This window comes from Capricornis sumatraensis, chromosome 8 (assembly GCF_032405125.1).
Source record: "Capricornis sumatraensis isolate serow.1 chromosome 8, serow.2, whole genome shotgun sequence".
Lineage (NCBI taxonomy): Eukaryota > Metazoa > Chordata > Mammalia > Artiodactyla > Bovidae > Capricornis > Capricornis sumatraensis.
The window spans coordinates 105,068,406-105,086,046 of NC_091076.1; the positions used below are offsets into that span (position 1 = coordinate 105,068,406).

Here is a 17,641-nt window from a genome sequence, read left to right on the forward strand (position 1 = left end):
CGAGGGACGACATCAGAGAAGTTTGGGGGACACTCACTTCCCGCGCCCCTATAACTCTCTATCCTATTTCCTTCCTTCCTTCCCCTTGCTCCCTCATCCTAATAGCCCTTTTCAAACATACTGCCCTCCTGGGCTCCCTCGCCCCATTTCCATTTGTTATGGAGGGAGGGGAGGGGGGTTGATTTCCCACTCTTGGGGAGAAGAGAATGGCCTCGGATGTCCCTTACACTCTTCCCTCGTTTGGCTAATTAAGTCTCCTCTAAAACATCAAAGAGGAAGCGCCAGGCGGACCCTGCGGAGATTGGACCACGGGGCACAGCTTCTGTTTCCCAGACCAAGGCAGTAAAAGATCCTCCCCAGCTGCGGGGACGATTTTAGAGGAGGCCCCCGCTCCTTGCGCACACTCTCTCGTCGAGGGTGGGGGAAGAGGGCTCAGTTCCCGCTACGGTCCCTGCAGGCACCTCATTCAATTCGGAGGTCGCGGGATGGAAGCGCTCTTCCGGGAGACTGTGTAACTCGAGCCGCGGGCGTCAGCGGGCCAGAGAGCTCGGCCGGCCACCCTCGGCTCGGCTCGTGGATGTTGACCGCCCCCTCGGAGAGTCCCCGCAGATATGGCGGAGAGCTGGCTACGCCTCTCGGGGGTAGGGGCGGCGGAGGAGCCCGGGCCGGAGGGCGGCCTGGAGGAGCCCGACGCTCTGGATGACAGCCTGACCAGCCTGCAGTGGCTGCAGGAATTCTCTATTCTCAACGCCAAGGCTCCCGCCCTGCCCTCAGGGGGCACCGACCCCCACGGCTACCACCAGGTGCCAGGCTCGGCCGCGCCGGGGTCTCCCCTGGCGGCCGACCCCGCCTGCCTGGGGCAGCCGCACACACCCGGCAAGCCCACGTCGTCGTGCACGTCGCGGAGCGCGCCCCCGGGGCTGCAGGCCCCGCCTCCCGACGACGTGGACTACGCCACCAACCCGCACGTGAAGCCGCCCTACTCATACGCCACGCTCATCTGCATGGCCATGCAAGCCAGCAAGGCCACCAAGATCACCCTGTCGGCTATCTACAAGTGGATCACGGACAACTTCTGCTACTTCCGCCACGCTGATCCCACTTGGCAGGTAGGGAGGCCCTCCAGCCCGGCCCACGCTCTCGCAGGCTGGACTCGCATCGCGGATCTAGATCCGCAGGCGCCGTCAAGCCAGGGCCCGAGGGAGGAAGGCCGTCGAGGAAGGACCTCTAGGGAGCCCAGTGCTTGGAACTGCCCCCACTGTGACTTCAGAGAGGAAGGAGGGCGGATGTTCACAGGGCTTTAGGGGTGTTGAATTTGAGGTTCAAGTGGAAAGAACTTGTCACCCATCCAGCAGGCCCAGTCCAAAGACCAGGGCTAAACTATGTGTGGACGCTGGCCCCCTAGAGGGAGGTTGATGGACTGAGGGACACATTTTTGTCCCAAGTCCTAGAATTCCTAGACACGACCCTGCTCCAGGCCAGTTTGTCAGGGCCGGACTGGAATGGGAAACAGGCTCTTCATCCTGCCTGGTTTCTGTTGGCTGGAGGAGCACGGGGAGGCGAGAGGGGTTGTGCTCTGGGGTGTGAAGGCCAGCTGTGCCCCCATGGAAGGGCTGTGGGGCCTTCCTAAAGCTGTTGTCCCAGCCCCCACCCCAAACCCTCCCCGGTTTCCTGCCACCACTCCCCTCCCCACACTTCTCATCAACCTCCCTAGGGGGACAATTACCTGAGCCAGGTGCTTTCCACAGGGGCTGTGCCTCCCACACTGGCTTCATGTTCCAGGTCTCCAGAACCTGGCACAGAGCAGCCAAGGGGCCCAGGCCGCCGTGTAAACATCCCAGTCTTGCCAGGGGGCACTACCCACCTGCCAGCCCCACCGTCCAACCCCCAGATCCCTGTTCCCCAGCGTGGTTGGGACTCTGCACCCAGGCATGAACTAAGCAGGGTTGTGATGGGAGGCTGGGCACACTTTGCCGCGAGCATATTTGACCATCAGCATCTTCGATCATCTGCTTCTTGGAGACAGAGACCCAGGATGCGCAGATCACTCCCTGTGTCACAGGCCGCAGGATCACAGTTCCAAGCTGTTCCACATTTGCCTGGGCTCTGACCCGGGGGCAGTACCATTTGTAACCTTAGTGAAAAACCAGAGACCCCCGCCACCCGACCCCAAGCCTGAGAGGCCCCAGGAATGAGTGCTATGCCCTTGGCCCTCTTGGCCGGGTAATAATCAACCGAGGCCTCAGAGCCTGGAATGGGAGGAGAGGGGGTGTTGGGGGTGGCGGGGGAGTGAGGGCCCAGGCTAGCGGCCGGCTCTACAAACAAGGAAAATCATCAGATTCCACCCCCCCCACACACACACACATACACACACTCACACCCACTCACTCACTTCACAAACAGAGAAGGCCAGCCAGGCCCAGGCAGAGAGAGATGGCCGTCCAGGCCCTGGGGGAGCCGAGGCCTTTGGCCAGAGGCCGCAAGCGGCAGGGGAGGGGAGGGAGGGCAGGACAGGGTGGCACTGAGAGCCATCCTGCGGCTCAGGGCTCGGATGACTGAGCAGGCAGATATCCTGGCAACAGGGAACAAAAGCCCCCGACAGCACTCCCGGCTCCCGGTGCCCCGTGGCTGGTGTCCCAAAGCCTCCTGGTCTGAGCAGCGCCTCTGCCGCCCTCCATCCCTCCCAGCGGCCCCCATTGGAGAGAAGCTGGTGGGGGGGACTGGCACTGGGTGGCCCCCATCTTCGACCCTGCCCACTCACCCACCCTCCTCTTCTCTCTCCCTGTGTCCAGAATTCCATCCGCCACAACTTGTCCCTGAACAAGTGCTTCATCAAGGTGCCTCGGGAGAAGGACGAGCCTGGCAAGGGGGGCTTCTGGCGCATCGACCCCCAGTATGCAGAGCGGCTGCTGAGCGGGGCCTTCAAGAAGCGGCGGCTGCCCCCGGTCCACATCCACCCAGCCTTCGCCCGCCAGGCCGCACAAGAGCCCAGCGCCGCCCCATGGGCCGGGCCGCTGACCGTGAACACCGAGGCCCAACAGCTGCTGCGGGAGTTCGAGGAGGCCACTGGGGAGGCGGGCTGGGGCGCAGGCGAGGGCAGGCTCGGGCATAAGCGTAAACAGCCGCTGCCCAAGCGGGTGGCCAAGGTCCCTCGGCCCCCCAGCACCCTGCTGCTCACCCAGGAGGAGCAGGGCGAGCTGGAACCCCTCAAGGGCAACTTTGACTGGGAGGCCATCTTCGACGCTGGCACTCTGGGCGGGGAGCTGGGCTCGCTGGAGACCCTGGAGCTGAGCCCGCCACTGAGCCCCGCCTCACACGGGGACGTGGACCTCACCGTCCACGGCCACCACATCGACTGCCCAGCCACCTGGGGGGCTTCAGTGGAGCAGGCTGCCGACAGCCTGGACTTCGACGAGACCTTCCTGGCCACGTCCTTCCTGCAGCACCCTTGGGACGAGAGCGGCAGTAGCTGCCTCCCCCCGGAGCCCCTCTTTGAGGCCGGAGATGCCACCCTGGCCACTGACCTGCACGACTGGGCCAGCGTGGGTGCCTTCTTGTAAGAAACCAGGCCCTGCCCCTCCCCCTCCGGACAGCGCCCACGTCTGGGCCCAGACTGCCCCCTAGTGCAGGCCTATGGAAACCCTACTGCCCAGGCAGGGGCTGGGCCAGGTCTCCCAAGGCTGACCCCACAAGGACACAGGGCTCCCAGCGCAGGCCGTCCTCAGATTCCAGCCCAGGAGGCTGAGAACTGGGACCTAGGACCAGAATTGCTGCCTGCCCTCCCCAACCCCCCATACACACAGTGTTTCATTGATCCACTTCTTCCCGGCCCCAGGGACACACTCGGGCCCCTTCACTTTGAGAGCTGCAGCTTGGAGGGTCCCTGCCCAAGCTGGAAGCCACAGTACAGGGTCTGCCCCAGAGCATCTTAGCCTCAAGACTTCTCCCTCTCCAGCTCTCCTCCCCAGGTCTCTATCCAGAGAAAGTTCCCAGGTACAACAAATGCTAATTAGGTGACTGCAAATTAACCCCCTAGAGGCCTCTCCCGGCCAAGCTTCCCTGGGGCCGGCCGGCAGTACGTGGGGCGGAGCTGGGGAAGGGGGGCAAAGAGAGGAGACTGAACCGAGATCCGGGTGCTGGGTGGAGCCAGGAGATTTTCTAAGGCCCCTGGGGTCTTCTGGCCCCATCTCTAGAGGTATAAATCCCTAATCTTTGAGCCCAACTTGAGGCTGAGAGCAGTGGGGAGTTGGGTTTCTGCGGGGTTGGGGACAGGAGCAGCCAAGCTGCAGAGGGAAGAGGGGACAGAAAGACTAATGTAGTAAGTGTAGCTATAGCTGAGGCTTAACCGGGAGGGACGACGCGGTGCTTGCTAGAACCACTGGGACCAGGAAACCGGGGATCGCCCCACGCCCCCTGCCTGTGCTTGTGCAGGGGAGTGCCTTGCTCCACCCTGAGCCCCTTAGGCTGTGTCCCACATCCACCCTCCTGCCCCGTGAGGCAACTTAACTTTTTCATGAAAAGTTATTTACAGTAAAACATTTTTAAAAATAAAGCTTTTAAAAAATTTTAAATGGACCTGCTTGCAAATTTGTTTGGGGGAAAGTGGGGGCCAGTATTTGGGGGGGCTTCACTGCCAAGGGGGAATGGCTGGGAGGAAGACAGGGTGGGTACCAAAGGCCTGCAGAGTGCCAGCTGATGCCCTCCTCATGACCTCTGTGTCCCCAGAGACAAGGACTGAGAGGCAGCCCTGGGGGTGGGGGGGGGTCCCCTGCAGCCAGGCCTTAGCGCCTCTATCTGTGCAGTGCAGAGACAGCACCTATAGTCCCCAGCGGGAGGGCAGCAAAAGAGAAACAGCCCCCTCCCTGGCCCGGGGGACTGACAAAGGCCCAGCTTGCCCAGGGCTTGGTTCACGTCCCCCAACTCCCCCACCATGAGGGCCTGCCCAGGCTCGCCTGCGGTCCTTGCCTGGGCCTGTCTCCAGCTCCTCCCTTCCTCGGTCCCTTTCTGTAGGGACAGGGTGTGAGGTCAGAGGGCCCCAGCGCCAGGGCCCCTACTCCCCACCCTGGGGTGCAATCACCCCACCTGGCACCTTCCCTCCAATGCAGACTGGGGGTGAGGAAGGCCACCAGGAAAGATGACAGGGTGCCTAGACCCTACTCTCCCACCATCAGGTTCCACCCTGTGAGGAACCAACCTAGCAGAGTTCTGATGGGGAAACTGAGGCACAGGAAATGGGTGACACTCAGCAGACACCTTTCAACCCCCTCGCCCCAGCTTTGCCTGGAACCCATCACTCCCCACCCCAGGCCCCCACCTAGCCCTACCAGCACAGCCCCTTCCCCCAGCACGTGTGAGCACACACACACACACACAGAGGCAGGCACAAACAGAGGCACTGTCCCACACAATCCTGCCCAGCCTCCACGGACCCCTTTTTCCCGAAGCCCCTTTCTTTCCCTGCACTCAAGGCTGGCTCCTGGCCAACCTGGCATTCCCCGGTTAACTTGCTGCTTTCACTTGCTAATTATTCCAAATATTTCAGGAGGGCACGCACACTGCGAGGCCAGCAGGCTGGGCCCTTACTGAGCTCGGGAGCCAGCCCACTCTCTTCCCACAGCTTGCTGAGGAGGCTGCCCGTCTTCCCTCTTGAGACACCACCCTGCCAACAGCAGTGGCTCCCTCCCTCTCCCCACCACCCACCAGCCTTCCTCCCCACGTTCCCCAGCACTAAGGGAACATGGGGGCTCCAGGCTCTCCACCGGTCCCCAGGATCAGCCTCCAACCCCGCCAAAGGGGGTACACCCTGGGTTGACAGAGGGGGCCTGTCACTGTCCTTCCTCCTCACCCTCTGCCTGGGCCCCTCCTGGGGGAAGTGGGGCAAGGTCAGGGTGCAGGTGAGGAAAGGCTGAAGGAACCTCTGGCTGCCAGGAAGAACCACCAGGAAGAGCCACCAGAGTTGAAAATCCCCGTACCTGGGACTAGTGCCTCTGGCGAGGCGGGGCGGGGAGGTGCGGTGGGGAGCAGCAGGCATCGGTACTTCTAAGGGTCCAGAGACACTTTCTAGGAGCAGCCAAAGCTGAGAGGGGGGCTGTGAAGTCGGCCAAACACAGGGCTTCATTGTACTGATGGGGGAGGAAAGCGTGAAGGGTGGGAAGCGTGAGTATCAGATCTTGTCCCTCCTATTCATTCCTGCCCTGACCCTTAGCTGGGTGGCTTTTTAAAAAGAGATGTTCAGGGACTTCCCTGGTGGTCCAGTGTCTATGACTCTATGCTCCCAAAGCAGGGGGCCTAGGTTCGATCCCTGGTCAGGGAACTAGACCCCACATGCCACAGATAGACCAGGTGCAGTCAAATAAATAAAAATATTTTTTAAATTAAAAAAATAAAAATGACATTCGTTTACTTCAGATTTATTTGTAGGTTCAGTGTAATCCCAATCAAAATATATTTGCACCATTGACTAAGTTGCAGACAGGACGTTCCATTAGTACTAAATACTTTAGTGTGTATTTCCTTAGAACAAGCACACGCTTTCATGATAACCCTAGCACCATCGTCACAATCAGGAAATTGACATTGACTTGGTAATCACATCTTGTTGGCCTGGTAATGCTCCTCTCCATCCCAGCATCTCAGTCCAGGACCCCACATCGCACTGAGTTGTCCTTTCTCTTTTGAGCTGTGTGGCTTTGAGCCCATGACCCAAGCTCCCTGAGCAGGTTTCTCATTTCCTTTGATGTCTACTTCTTTTTTGGTTGTGCTGAGTCTTCGTTGCTGCGTGGGCTTTCTCTGGCTGTGGTAAGCAGGGGCTACTCTCTAGCTGTGGTACGCGGGCTTCTCCTTGCGGTAGCTTCTCTTGTGGACCGCAGGCTCTAGGCACGCGGGCTTCAGTAGTGGCAGCTCCCGGGCTCTAGGGCACAGGCTCAATTGTCATGGCACATGGGTTTAACTGCTCTTTGGCAGGTGGGTTCCTCCTGAATTAGGCATCGAACTCATGTCTCCTGCCTTGGCAGGCAGATGCTATACCACTGAGCCTCCAGAGAAGCCAGGATCTCCACTTTTGAGGTAAGAAGGCCCTGAGCCACTTCATTCTCAGGTGTTGGGAACAGTCCCTTCTCAAAGCAAGAGGCCACCCCTCTGTCCCCTAACTTGCCACCTTTTCCCCATTCTCCCTTCCCCATGGATCCCCCAGCCAGGAAAGTGATGAAGCGGGAAAGGGCAGGAGCTCAGGCTTTGGGGGTCCTCCTCCTCTGTCCAGAGCACATCCTGTTTCACAGGACCGGCCACTCCTGGCTCCCATGACTCTCGGGATGTCTGGAAAGCACCCCCAGGATGAGGTCCCATGCAGTCCTGGAGCAAATGGGTCAGGCCTCCTGCAGCGCGGGGCCCAGGGCAGGACACACTCTACTGCCATCACGCCTCCCCCACCTAGGTGTTCTTGGCACCCAGACCTGCAGAAGGAAGAGTGAGTGGAGGGTGGGAAGGGAGGCCTGGGAGGGCCAGTGGGGCCCAGTGGTCAGGAGTCAGGCGAGCTTCCGTCCCCATCCCTGGCTGAGGCCCAAAGGTAAACAGGTGTATTTGGACTCTCAGCAGGGGACAGGGGGCTGGCCCCGTGGGGCAGGCCTGGGCCTGTCAGAGGCAGGGATGTGGAGAGAAGCCTGCTTTAACAATGGGTGGCAGAGTGGCCCCGGGTCCTGCTGACACATTCTTGTGTGGTGAAGAGGGAAACATAGGTGGCAAGGGAGGGGGGGCAGCAGCACCGGGAGGGGGCTTTGGGAGGCCACCCAGGCTGGGCCTGCACGAGCCAGTGTGAGCCAAGGAGGTGCCTGAAGCCCCGGGGGGTCACCTTCCTCCAGAGGCCCCTGTGTCCAGCCCACTCCGAGGCTCCCAGGTGGGGACAGGTTGGAGGCATCGTGACTGGCTTGCTGGGGTCTGAACTTTCCCTGTATCATGGGCGGGCAGGGACAAGCTGGAGGGTACTGTCCCCCAGAAGACAACCAGACGGTACAGCAGGGCAGGGAGCGGCAGGGTACATGATCACCAAGCCAGGAGGCTGGGCTTCAGGTCTGGCTGCCCCCCATTCTGGCCCCCAGATGCCGCTCTGAGGGCGGGACGGCAGGGTCCGAGACCCAGACCCTCTTTCCCCTGGAAGGAAGCAGCTCGCTGAGGTCCCAGGAATGCAAGCGCTCCAGGAAGTGGGGAAGCCTGGCACCTTGCCCGTGGCCCACACCGCCCATGGCCCCAGGGCCCTTTGAAGCCGCAGTGGATTGCCGGCAGCGCTCCCAGCGCTGCTGTTTGCCCAGGGAATTAAGTTGAGGCTGAGAGGATGCCAATCTTTCTCCACCCCTCACCCAGCCACCCACCAGCTCTGTCACTGGCTCTTCCCCTGCCCCCACTCTGCACCCCAAGCCCTGCCCCCAGCCCTAGGGGCACCCCATTCCCTCCAACTTGCCTAAAGTGAACCGTGGACAGAGGGTCGAGGGATGCGGCAGGGTGGCATACAGACCCCGCCTCTGAGAGCTTTCATTCTCAGGAGCCCATGGGCCTGTAGACCCCTGCGGGCTGATAACCTGAAGTGTTCCTATATCTGCAGCATCAAGGACAGGCCCCAGCTTCCGAAGTACTGAAGGAGTGAATGCGCGAATGAAGGAGCCAGCTGAGCAGATCGACAAAAGGTAGAAAAACAGCCAAGTCGCTTCGACAAAATGTGACCGCAGACAGTAAACACTACCGGGGTCACGGTCACTGGGCCCAGGGTGCTTCCTGATGCTCCCAGGGGTGCAGAGCATTCTGTCCTGGGGGGGCTTTTGAGGAAAGCCCCATGCTGCCTTTGCTGATCCTGTGGGTCTGAGTGGAGTAATAAAAGAGGGAGGGGGGCCCTGATGCCTGCTGAAGCCGAGTGGGATGTGTGGCAGGTTCGAGCCAGGGGAGGGGGGAGGGGGAGGGGATACCAGATGAGGGACTAGAGGGAAGGGATGGAGAGAGGAGGGAGAGGCCAGGCCTTTGTCATTCTCATCTGCTCCTCCAGTCCCCAGCTCCCCTGGGGCTGAGACCCTGGGAATAAGGACACAGAGGCCCAAGAGGCAGGGCTGGTGCAGTGGAAACAGCATTCGAGCCCCCTCTCTCCCATCATTTATTACCCCACCCAAATCCACAGGATCAGTAGATGGCCTTTGACCTGTCTGCACCTGGCTACAAGGTCACCAGGTCAGAGGGGTGCCCAGCTCATCTGTCCCTGTGGGCCCCACCCTGAGGTGCGCCAGCATGGGCCACTGAGCTTGACGGCCATGGAGCCCAGCTACCCAAAGTCTACGCTCAGGTTGGGAGCTCTGTGAGGTGCCTGAAAGTCCCCTGTGCCTGCTGTGTGGCTAACGATTAAGCCTGGCCTGGCAGAGACTGCCTGGGAGGCTGGGCCTGCGCTAACGCTGTGCTGCAGGGCTGGGCACGCTTGGGCCCGCCAGTTCAAGGCCAGTTTTGGAGAGAGGCATGGGGCGGGAGGACCTCACAGAGGGCCGGGACTCAACCCCCAACCACATTCCCCGGGCCTCCCTAGGCTCCCTACTCCACCTGTGGGTTCTGTTGGGATGGGGACATTGAAGGTCTCCCAACCAAAGAGGAAGAAAATCACCAACTGGCCCACAAGAGACGGCGACCCCCACCCTGGCCCCCCACCCAAATGATCAGCTCGTAGACTCTGCTCTCCTTGGGCTCAGAAAGCTCTTCTCTGAAGGACAAGTCACTTCCCAGACCCCTCCACGTAGATGACCCACGGTGACCTCCAGAGGGACTTGGGAAGAGACAGGTATGAGTGACAATCAAAGATGTGGCTACACAATGAAAATGACTCCCCCCCGCCCCCGGGGAAAATGAAGGATGGTTTGAAGGAGTGGAGAGTGAGGACACCTGTGGAATTCACAGGCCGTGGGCAACCGTGTGAATTAGGAATGAAGTAGAGCCATGCGGGAGAGGGGAGAGGTGACCTGGCATTAGCCCTGTCCTGGGGAGGTCACCCCAAGTCCTTCAGTGGAGAGGGCGGAGTCTGTCGCTTAACCAGTATGGTGCTCCAAACCGGAAGGAGATAGAGCCAAGACTTAGGCGCAGTCCCCCGGGACCTCATGAAGGTAAAAGCTGTGGCCCAGGTACATGGACTCTTCCAGATGTGGGATCAGAGAGGAGAGCAGAGGGTGAGGACTGAGCCTGGAGGAGGGCCACCCTTGGGGCAGGAGGGAGCCTCTTACCTCGCCCCGCCCCCTCCCGGCCCCCTAGACACACCTACACAGACACGCCTGTTCCTGGAGGCGGCCACCCCAAGGAGCCCGCAGTGAGAGTCAACAGGTCAGAGTGGGCTTGGAAGGAAGCCAGCGTTTGCCCAGGAGGGCTCCTGGCCTCCCACAGGGCATCTCATTAGCCCCATGGGGGTAGAGCCCAGAGTCTGAGAGCAGGCAGCAAACTCCAGAGCTCAGAACAGGGCAAAAGAAAGGAGAGGGTCAGCTGTGGTGAACACAGGGAAGCTGTTTTAAGATAAGCTGACCTGCATGTGCCTGCAGGAGAGAAAGGGCTAGCCCAGGGAGAGGGTGGGTGGCAGATGCTGGGCGGACGGGATGCTGGGAGAGCAAAGGATGGGCCCCTCTGGTGGGAATAGGAGCCGGTAGGAAGGGTGAGCCCCGCCCCAGCCCAGAGGAGCAGTCACTCTGCAGTGCCTCTTGCTTCGAGAGGGAAGATGGTGAGGGTGGAGAGTGGGGTGGGGAGTTGGGGGCGGGGGAAGGGGGCTGTGCTGGGGTGTACGAGAGGACTGTGGGGACCTCTGATTCCAGCTCGAGCTAGTGGACAGTGCAATGGGGGTAAGGAGGAAGGAGCAATCTGGAGTGACATGGTAGGACACTCAGGAACCCGGAGACAGAAAAAAAAAGGGAACAGGAGGGACTTCCTGGTGGCCCAGAGGGTAAGACTCCATGCTCCCAATGCAGGGGGTCGGGGTTCTATCCCTGGTCAGGGAACTAGATCCCACGTCCATCCTGGCAACTAAGAATTCGCATGTCGCAAGCAACAAAGATCCCGGCAACTAAAACCCAGCGCCGCCAAAATAATTAAGTAAATAAACAGAGAGGAACAGGTACATGGGGGAGCCAGCCTTGGCCTCCTTGAGACTCTGCAACCAACGTATCAGCCCCACAATGTCTCCTGCCTCCAGCTGGCAGGACTCGGGGTGGATTTCCCACCTGCAGGGAGGACACCCCGGTCCCAGGTGCTAGAAACCCGGGTCAGACATCACCTGGTTGCCTGGTCACCGTTTCCTTACACCTGTGGACCAGAGTCTGCATGGACACAAATATGGGCAAGACCTGGTCTTAGAGAGCTTTCCTGACCCACTGAGTTGGGCAGCAGGGTGGTCTTACTAGGGTAACTCTCCAGGTTCACTCCCAGGATCGGGCAGAGTGGTCTTCTCAGGGCTGGGAGACCACTGGGAGAGGCCACTTGGTGTCCTCAAGACTGGTGGGTGGTGGTGTCACTGCTGCCTGAGTGGGGAATGCAGCGTGAAAGGGAAGGGAAGGGGGAGTCAGGCTGGGGGTACAGAGAGTTTGAGGCAGTCAGTTGAGGGATGGCTGAGAGGCTTCTGGGTATCAAAGGATGGTTCTAGGAGGCTCAGCTTTGGAAAGGCACCCCAGTGTGTGAGCACACCCTAGGCAAGCCCTCCTGCCCCTGCCCCCACTCCCCAATTCGATTTCTACCACCGCAAGTCAGTTTGATATAGATGGTATCAAACACTTTGTACTCTGTGTTTGGCTTCTTTCCCTCAACATATCAATTGTGAAATTTAACTACCTTGTCACATGCAGCGGCAGTTTGTTCCTTTCCACGGCTGAGTAGTATTCTACCAGACAACTATAGCAGTTTGTTTATCCATTCTCTACTTGATAGGTATTTGGGCTGCTTCCAGTTTGGGGCTATTGTGACTAAAGCCGCTATGAACATTCTTGTAGAAAGCTTTTTTTTTTTTTTTTGTCTGAACCATGCAGCATGAGGCATCTTAGTTCTCCCAACCAGGGATCGACCCCAAGCTCCCTGCAGTAGAAGCCTAGAGGCTTAGCCACTGGACCACTAGGTGAGTCCTAGGGTATTTTTTTTTTTTAATCCTTTACAGGACTTCCCTGTGATCCTGAAATTAAGAATCCAGCCTGCCAATGCAGGCGACATGGGTTCAATCCCTGACCTGGGAGGACTCCACATGCCACAGGGCAACTGAGCCTGTGTACCACAACTATCGAGAGCCACACGCCCAGAGCCTGTGCTCTGCAACAAGAGAAGCCACCGCAATGAGAAACCCGCATGCTACCACTTAGAGGGTAGCCCCTGCTTGCCGAAACTAGAGAAAACCCACGCGTAGCAACAAAGACCCAGTGTAGCCAAAACAAAATAAATAAATTTTTTAAAAAAATCTTTTTCATGTGAATGGGGCTTGGGAAGAGAAGACAAACCCTTCACTGGACTATGTTGAGTTGATTCTAGAAGAGTCAGCATGGGTATTCAGCCAGACGCAGAGAGGACAGGAGAGGACAGGACAGAGAGACAGGCAGAAGGAGAGGAGGTGGGCAAGGGCGTGGAGGAGGACACCCGGCTGGCTGGCTCAGTGCAGGGGAGGATAGGGGCCGGCGGGACTCTTGCCAAGTGCTCCTCTGGCCGTGTCACTCATCGGTTGAGAACCCTGCAATGACTTCCCTTGCCTACAGAAGGCTCTAAACACCATCAAGATCTTCCCCTGCTCGCCACTCACTTCCCACCTACCCCTCCTCTGTGATCAGTCACACTGATGTATTACCCAGAATTGCTATTTCCACCCCTGCCCTCCGCCCTGAGCAAACACCCTCCCACTCTCCCCCTTCACCTGGGTAACTCTTTTCTGAGTCCCTACCTGTGGCCCCCGAGCTGGAAGAACTCTACCATGCTGATAGGACTCACCCCAACCCTTGCCATACTTCTGCTTGAGAAGGCAGTTGGTTATACACATTGAGGTTCCCATACGGGTACCCCAACCGAGGACAGCAGGGCCGGATCATCAAGGAAGGGCAGGGAAGGTTGGGGCAGTGTCCCTGGACACTCGCTCTGCCTCCAGCCAGCCAGAGTTCTGGAAAGCCCACCCCCTAAGACCTCCTTGTGACCCTGAGACATTTCATTTGGTGAATCTAGAGCCCAGTTTGGGAGGAGACCTCCATCACAACCTCTCTTCCTGCTTCACCCCAGCAGTCTGTTGCATGACTCAAGCTCAGAGGACAGGGGCTAGGGGTTTTATCCTCTTCCTGGCTGATGCTCATGCCCTTCCCCTGCTGCCAGCACAGACTGCCCACCTAGGGGCTCCTGACTGCTGCCTGGAGTTCACATTTGTTGGGGAAGGTTGTGAGCTGAGTTCCAGGAACCCACATCAGCTGGCTGGGCCCCTGGCAGACCCCAGAATCTGCAAGCCTAGGCTCAGGGCGGGGGCACTGCCAATGCTGGTCTGTTTGCCCCCTTTGCAGGAGGGAGGGGCCACCTGGAATGGTTCTCAGTCATAGAGACATAGATGTGTAGTCTGCAGGAAATGTTGAGAACCTTTCAGTGTCACCTGCTGAAGAGGAAACTGAGGCACAGAGAGAAGACAGGGCTCTGAGGATGTCAGAGCAGATGAGGTTGGCTTCTCCTGGGCACTACTGGCTGGGGGACCCATCTGGACCTTTGCCACCTCTCCACTCACTGCCATCCTCCAGTGCCCTTGATTTCACCATACTGGCATTGCGGGCCTCTCCTGCTGGATGGGGAGCTCCAGGAAGGCAGAGGCAGTGCCTGGTTCTCCATGGCACCTGCCAGGAGCTGGGAGTGGCGCATGGTGTGTGCTCAACAGAGCATGGTGGAAGGGATGGAGGGGGTGGGAGTGCATGCCCTATTTCTCAGTGACTTAGAGCCAGAAGCCAGTGCTCTGAGCTGGGCAGACTGTGGAGAGCCAGGGGAAAGACGGCTGGGTCTGCCCTCCCTGCCCTCAGGGACCCCAGGCCTTGCCTCCCAGCTCACCCCTCCTCCTTGGCCTTATTTAAAAAGCCGCTGTTGAAGATGTTATTGTGTGTGTTGCCCAGCAGGTGGTATACATGGAGAACCGCATACACTGATCACTGGTCTCCGTGCTCATTCATTCATTCAATGAATACCTGAGGGATGGGAGGACCTTCCATGGAAGCGCCGGGCACACAGCAGAAGACCAAACCCAAAGAGCAAGTGGGTTCCAAGGGTGCACTGGGGGAACTTCCTGGTGGACCAGTGGTTAGGACTCCACACTGCAGTGGGGGCATGGGTTTGATCCCCGGTGGGGAATTAGGATCCCACATCCCGAGCAGTATGTTCAAAAAAAGAAAAGAGAAGACAAAGACACGAATGAGCTCACTTACATATGGAATTTAGAAAACCCACCAAATTTATAGAAAAAGAGATCATATTTGTAATTACCAGAGGCACGGGTGGGCCGAGGGGGAATTGGAGAAAGGTGGTTAAAATGGTACAAACTTCCAGTTATCAGATAAACAAGAACTAGAGATGTAATTTACAACATGAGGACTCCAGTTAACACTGCTTTGTGATAGACAGAAAAGTTGTTAACCCAGTAGATCCTGAGTTCTCACCACAAGGAGAACTATTTTTTTCTTTACTTTGGGTTCTATTTGAGATGATGGATGACAACTAAACCTATTGTGGTAATCATTTCACAATACAGTTGACCCTTGAACAGCAGGGGTTAGAGGCATTGACCCTAGGGCAGTGGAAAATTCCCATATAACTTTACAGCTGGCCCTTTCAATCCACTGTTCTATCGTGTACTATCCTAGTGTATATTCACTGAAAAAAATCCAGGTGGACTCTCATAGTTCAAACCCATGCTTGCTGTTCAAGGATCAGCTGTATATATAATTCAACCACCATGCTGTACACTTTATGCACTGATGTATGTCAGTCACTGACATTTACTGTCAGTAAAACATGAGACAGTAACACTGGAGACAATAAATTAATTTTAAAAAGCCAGCAGAAAGGCACCCTGCCTAGGCTGTGAGCCCTTTAAGGAAGGCTCCCTTCTCTTTCTCCTTGCCTACAGGAACCCTGGGGTTAATGAACAAACGATTTAACCTGTTCCCCACCCCCGCCCCCCCCACAAAGGTCCACCTGCCTGACAGGAGGGCCTGTGTGTGGGTGATTCCAGGCCCCTGCCCGCAGGCAAGAGGCCGTGGGTCCATCCATCCGGCTGGGGTCTCCGCTCCCCCAAGCCGAAGGCCTGCCGGGATGGGGACGCTCGGAAGCGCAGAGAAAGCGCTGAGTCACGTTCAGGGAACACTGCCCCCAGAGAGCCGCGCCTTTGGGGCGCGGGGCTGCGGGAGCGCGCGGGCGCCCCGGAGGCTGCAGGGTGCGGGGGCGCGGAGGCGGGGCTGCGGGGGCGCGCGGGGCGCCCGGCTTCCCCCTTTGCCAACCGCCCGGCCGCTGGCGTCCTCGGTTGCTAGGAGTTTCTGGGCCGAAGTGCGGTGGGTGCCAGAGCCTGACGTCACCGCTGCCCGCAGGTTCGGGGAGGAGGGGGAGGGGGCACCCGCAGAAAGGCCCTGAACGCCCCCCAGCCCCCGGTTTGTGCCCGTCTTCCTGCACGTTCTCTCCTCCGTGCCCTCTCGAGTTTTCCTCGTTTATTTGCTCTCCGCGTTCCTCTCCTTTACAGCGCCCCATTTGCCGCCACCACCCCACCCTTTTCTGTTTCTACCCATCCATCCTCCTGTCTTCGGTCTTTCTCCTCTTCTTGCACCCGCTTGACATTCTCGGAGGTTCCAGGGGGCGCAGTGGAAAGGTACCAGTGGGTATCGGGCGCCCCCTCGTGTCCCACTTGGCCCAGCCTGGCCTCGGGCCTGGGGGAGGGCGGAACACTCGCCCCACCACCTTGATTCAAGCCAGTTTACTCGGAGGACATTCAACTTACAGTTGTGAAAATAATGTTAAAGCGCACCTGAAAAAAATAAACAACTCATCTTTTCATTCTTTTCCTATCTACTCTTTACTAGATATGGCTGCTATAAATATAATAATGGATTCACATTTCACAATGGATTTTCTTCAAGTCAGATTGACAGCTTTGCATAACAGCACGCAGAACTCCCGAACTACCTGGCCTGGGGAGGCAGAGCACAGCAGTCTCCTGGCCAGCTGTGTTGACCCAGTGCAGCTGTGACCTCTCGTGACCTCTCTGAGCCTGACCTTCCTCCTCTGCAGAAGGGAGATGAACAGCTGTGCCTGACTTGTAAGTTTATTGTGAGGATTAGACAAGCTAATGCAAGGTGGTGCCTGTGACAGATCCGGGCAAACAGAAGGCTCTCAAATCATGGTAGCTGGCTACCAAGCCACACTTTGTTGTTCAGTCGCTAAGTCGTGTCCGACTCCTTGTGACCCCATGGACCAGGCTCCCCCGACTTTCACTATCACCCAGAATTTTCTCAGATGCATGTCCATTCAGTCAGTAATGCTATCTAACCATCTCATCCTCCGCTGTCCCCTTCTCCTTTCGCCTTCAATCTTTCCCAGTATCAGATCTTTTCCAATGAGTCAGCTCTTCGCATCAGGCAGCCAAAGTTTTGGAGCTTCAGCATCAGTTCTGCCAATGAATAATCAAGACTGATTTCCTTTAAGATTGACTGGTTTGATTTCCTTGCTGTCCAAGGGACTCTCAAGGATCTTCTCCAGCAACACAGTTTGGAAGCATCAATTCTTCCGTGCTCAGCCTTCTTTACCGTCCAACTCATATTTTTACATGACTACTGGAAAAATCACATGTTTGACTATATGGATCTTTGTCTGCAAAGTGTGTCTGCTTTTTAATACATTGTCTAGGTTTGTCATAGCTTTCCTCACAAGGAGCAAGCAAATTGCCCTTAGAGAAGGATATTTGAGAAAATACAAAACACACATGTATATAGTTTACAAAATTGCAATGAGAATATAAAAAGCTCAAAGTATTTGTCCACAGCCATAAAGGATTTCTTCTTGAGATGATGTTATTCATTTTCTGGAGGGTCTACTGTGGGCTGGGTGCTAGTCAGAGAGGTTAAGTGTTGAATGAGGCTCTTAGGGCTGGTCCATCTGAGCCCAAAGTCCTTTCCACCAAAGCTCTCTAGTCCACTTTTTCTTTTCGCTGGCTGCTAACAATTTAAACTTTTCCTTTCACTTAGTTCTCAGGACTGCACAAGGACCGCCTCAATGGAGTCATCCTAGGTGTCCTTACACAAGGATTCTGCCTTTTTCTCTCTCTCATCTGCAATAGGGGTGCACCTCCCAGGTATTTCCTTCATCAGTACTTTCACGGCCATCAACCAGATCTGAAACTGTCCTCTCGCCCCAAAAGAAAGCTGTCCAATCCCTCTCCAGGGGCTCAGTCCCACTTCTTCCTCCTTTTTGTGGAACTGGCTGGCCCCTGGGAGAGCCTTGGGAGCCCTATAACTTGATGCCCCCCAAACCTTCTCACCCACCAGCATATGCTTCACTGTCTGTCTTCCTGTATCTGGATGCCTCAACAAAGCTGTGCAGCCACTTACCACCCCAGGGTGAGACCAGAGGCAGGGTGAGCCTCTGCAATGGAGGAGGGAGTAATACTAGG

At 57.4% G+C, this 17,641-nt stretch overlaps 1 protein-coding gene across 1 annotated transcript; it reads left to right on the top strand.

Moving 5' to 3' along the window:
• Positions 1-611: 611 nt before the first annotated feature.
• On the top strand, positions 612-3,907 carry FOXJ1 (forkhead box J1). The gene is made up of 2 exons (XM_068978901.1): positions 612-1,109; positions 2,793-3,907. The coding sequence occupies exons 1-2, from the start codon at positions 612-614 to the stop codon at positions 3,558-3,560; spliced, it is 1,266 nt and encodes a 421-aa protein (XP_068835002.1). The 3' UTR covers positions 3,561-3,907.
• Positions 3,908-17,641: the final 13,734 nt, after the last annotated feature.

Excerpts from the sequence above, each read along its gene's own strand:
- FOXJ1 (XM_068978901.1), top strand. The coding sequence starts at position 612 with ATGGCGGAGAGCTGGCTACGCCTCTCGGGGGTAGGGGCGGCGGAGGAG. Across the intron at positions 1,110-2,792 it reads ACGCTGATCCCACTTGGCAG|AATTCCATCCGCCACAACTT; the intron begins GTAGGGAGGCCC and ends CCCTGTGTCCAG.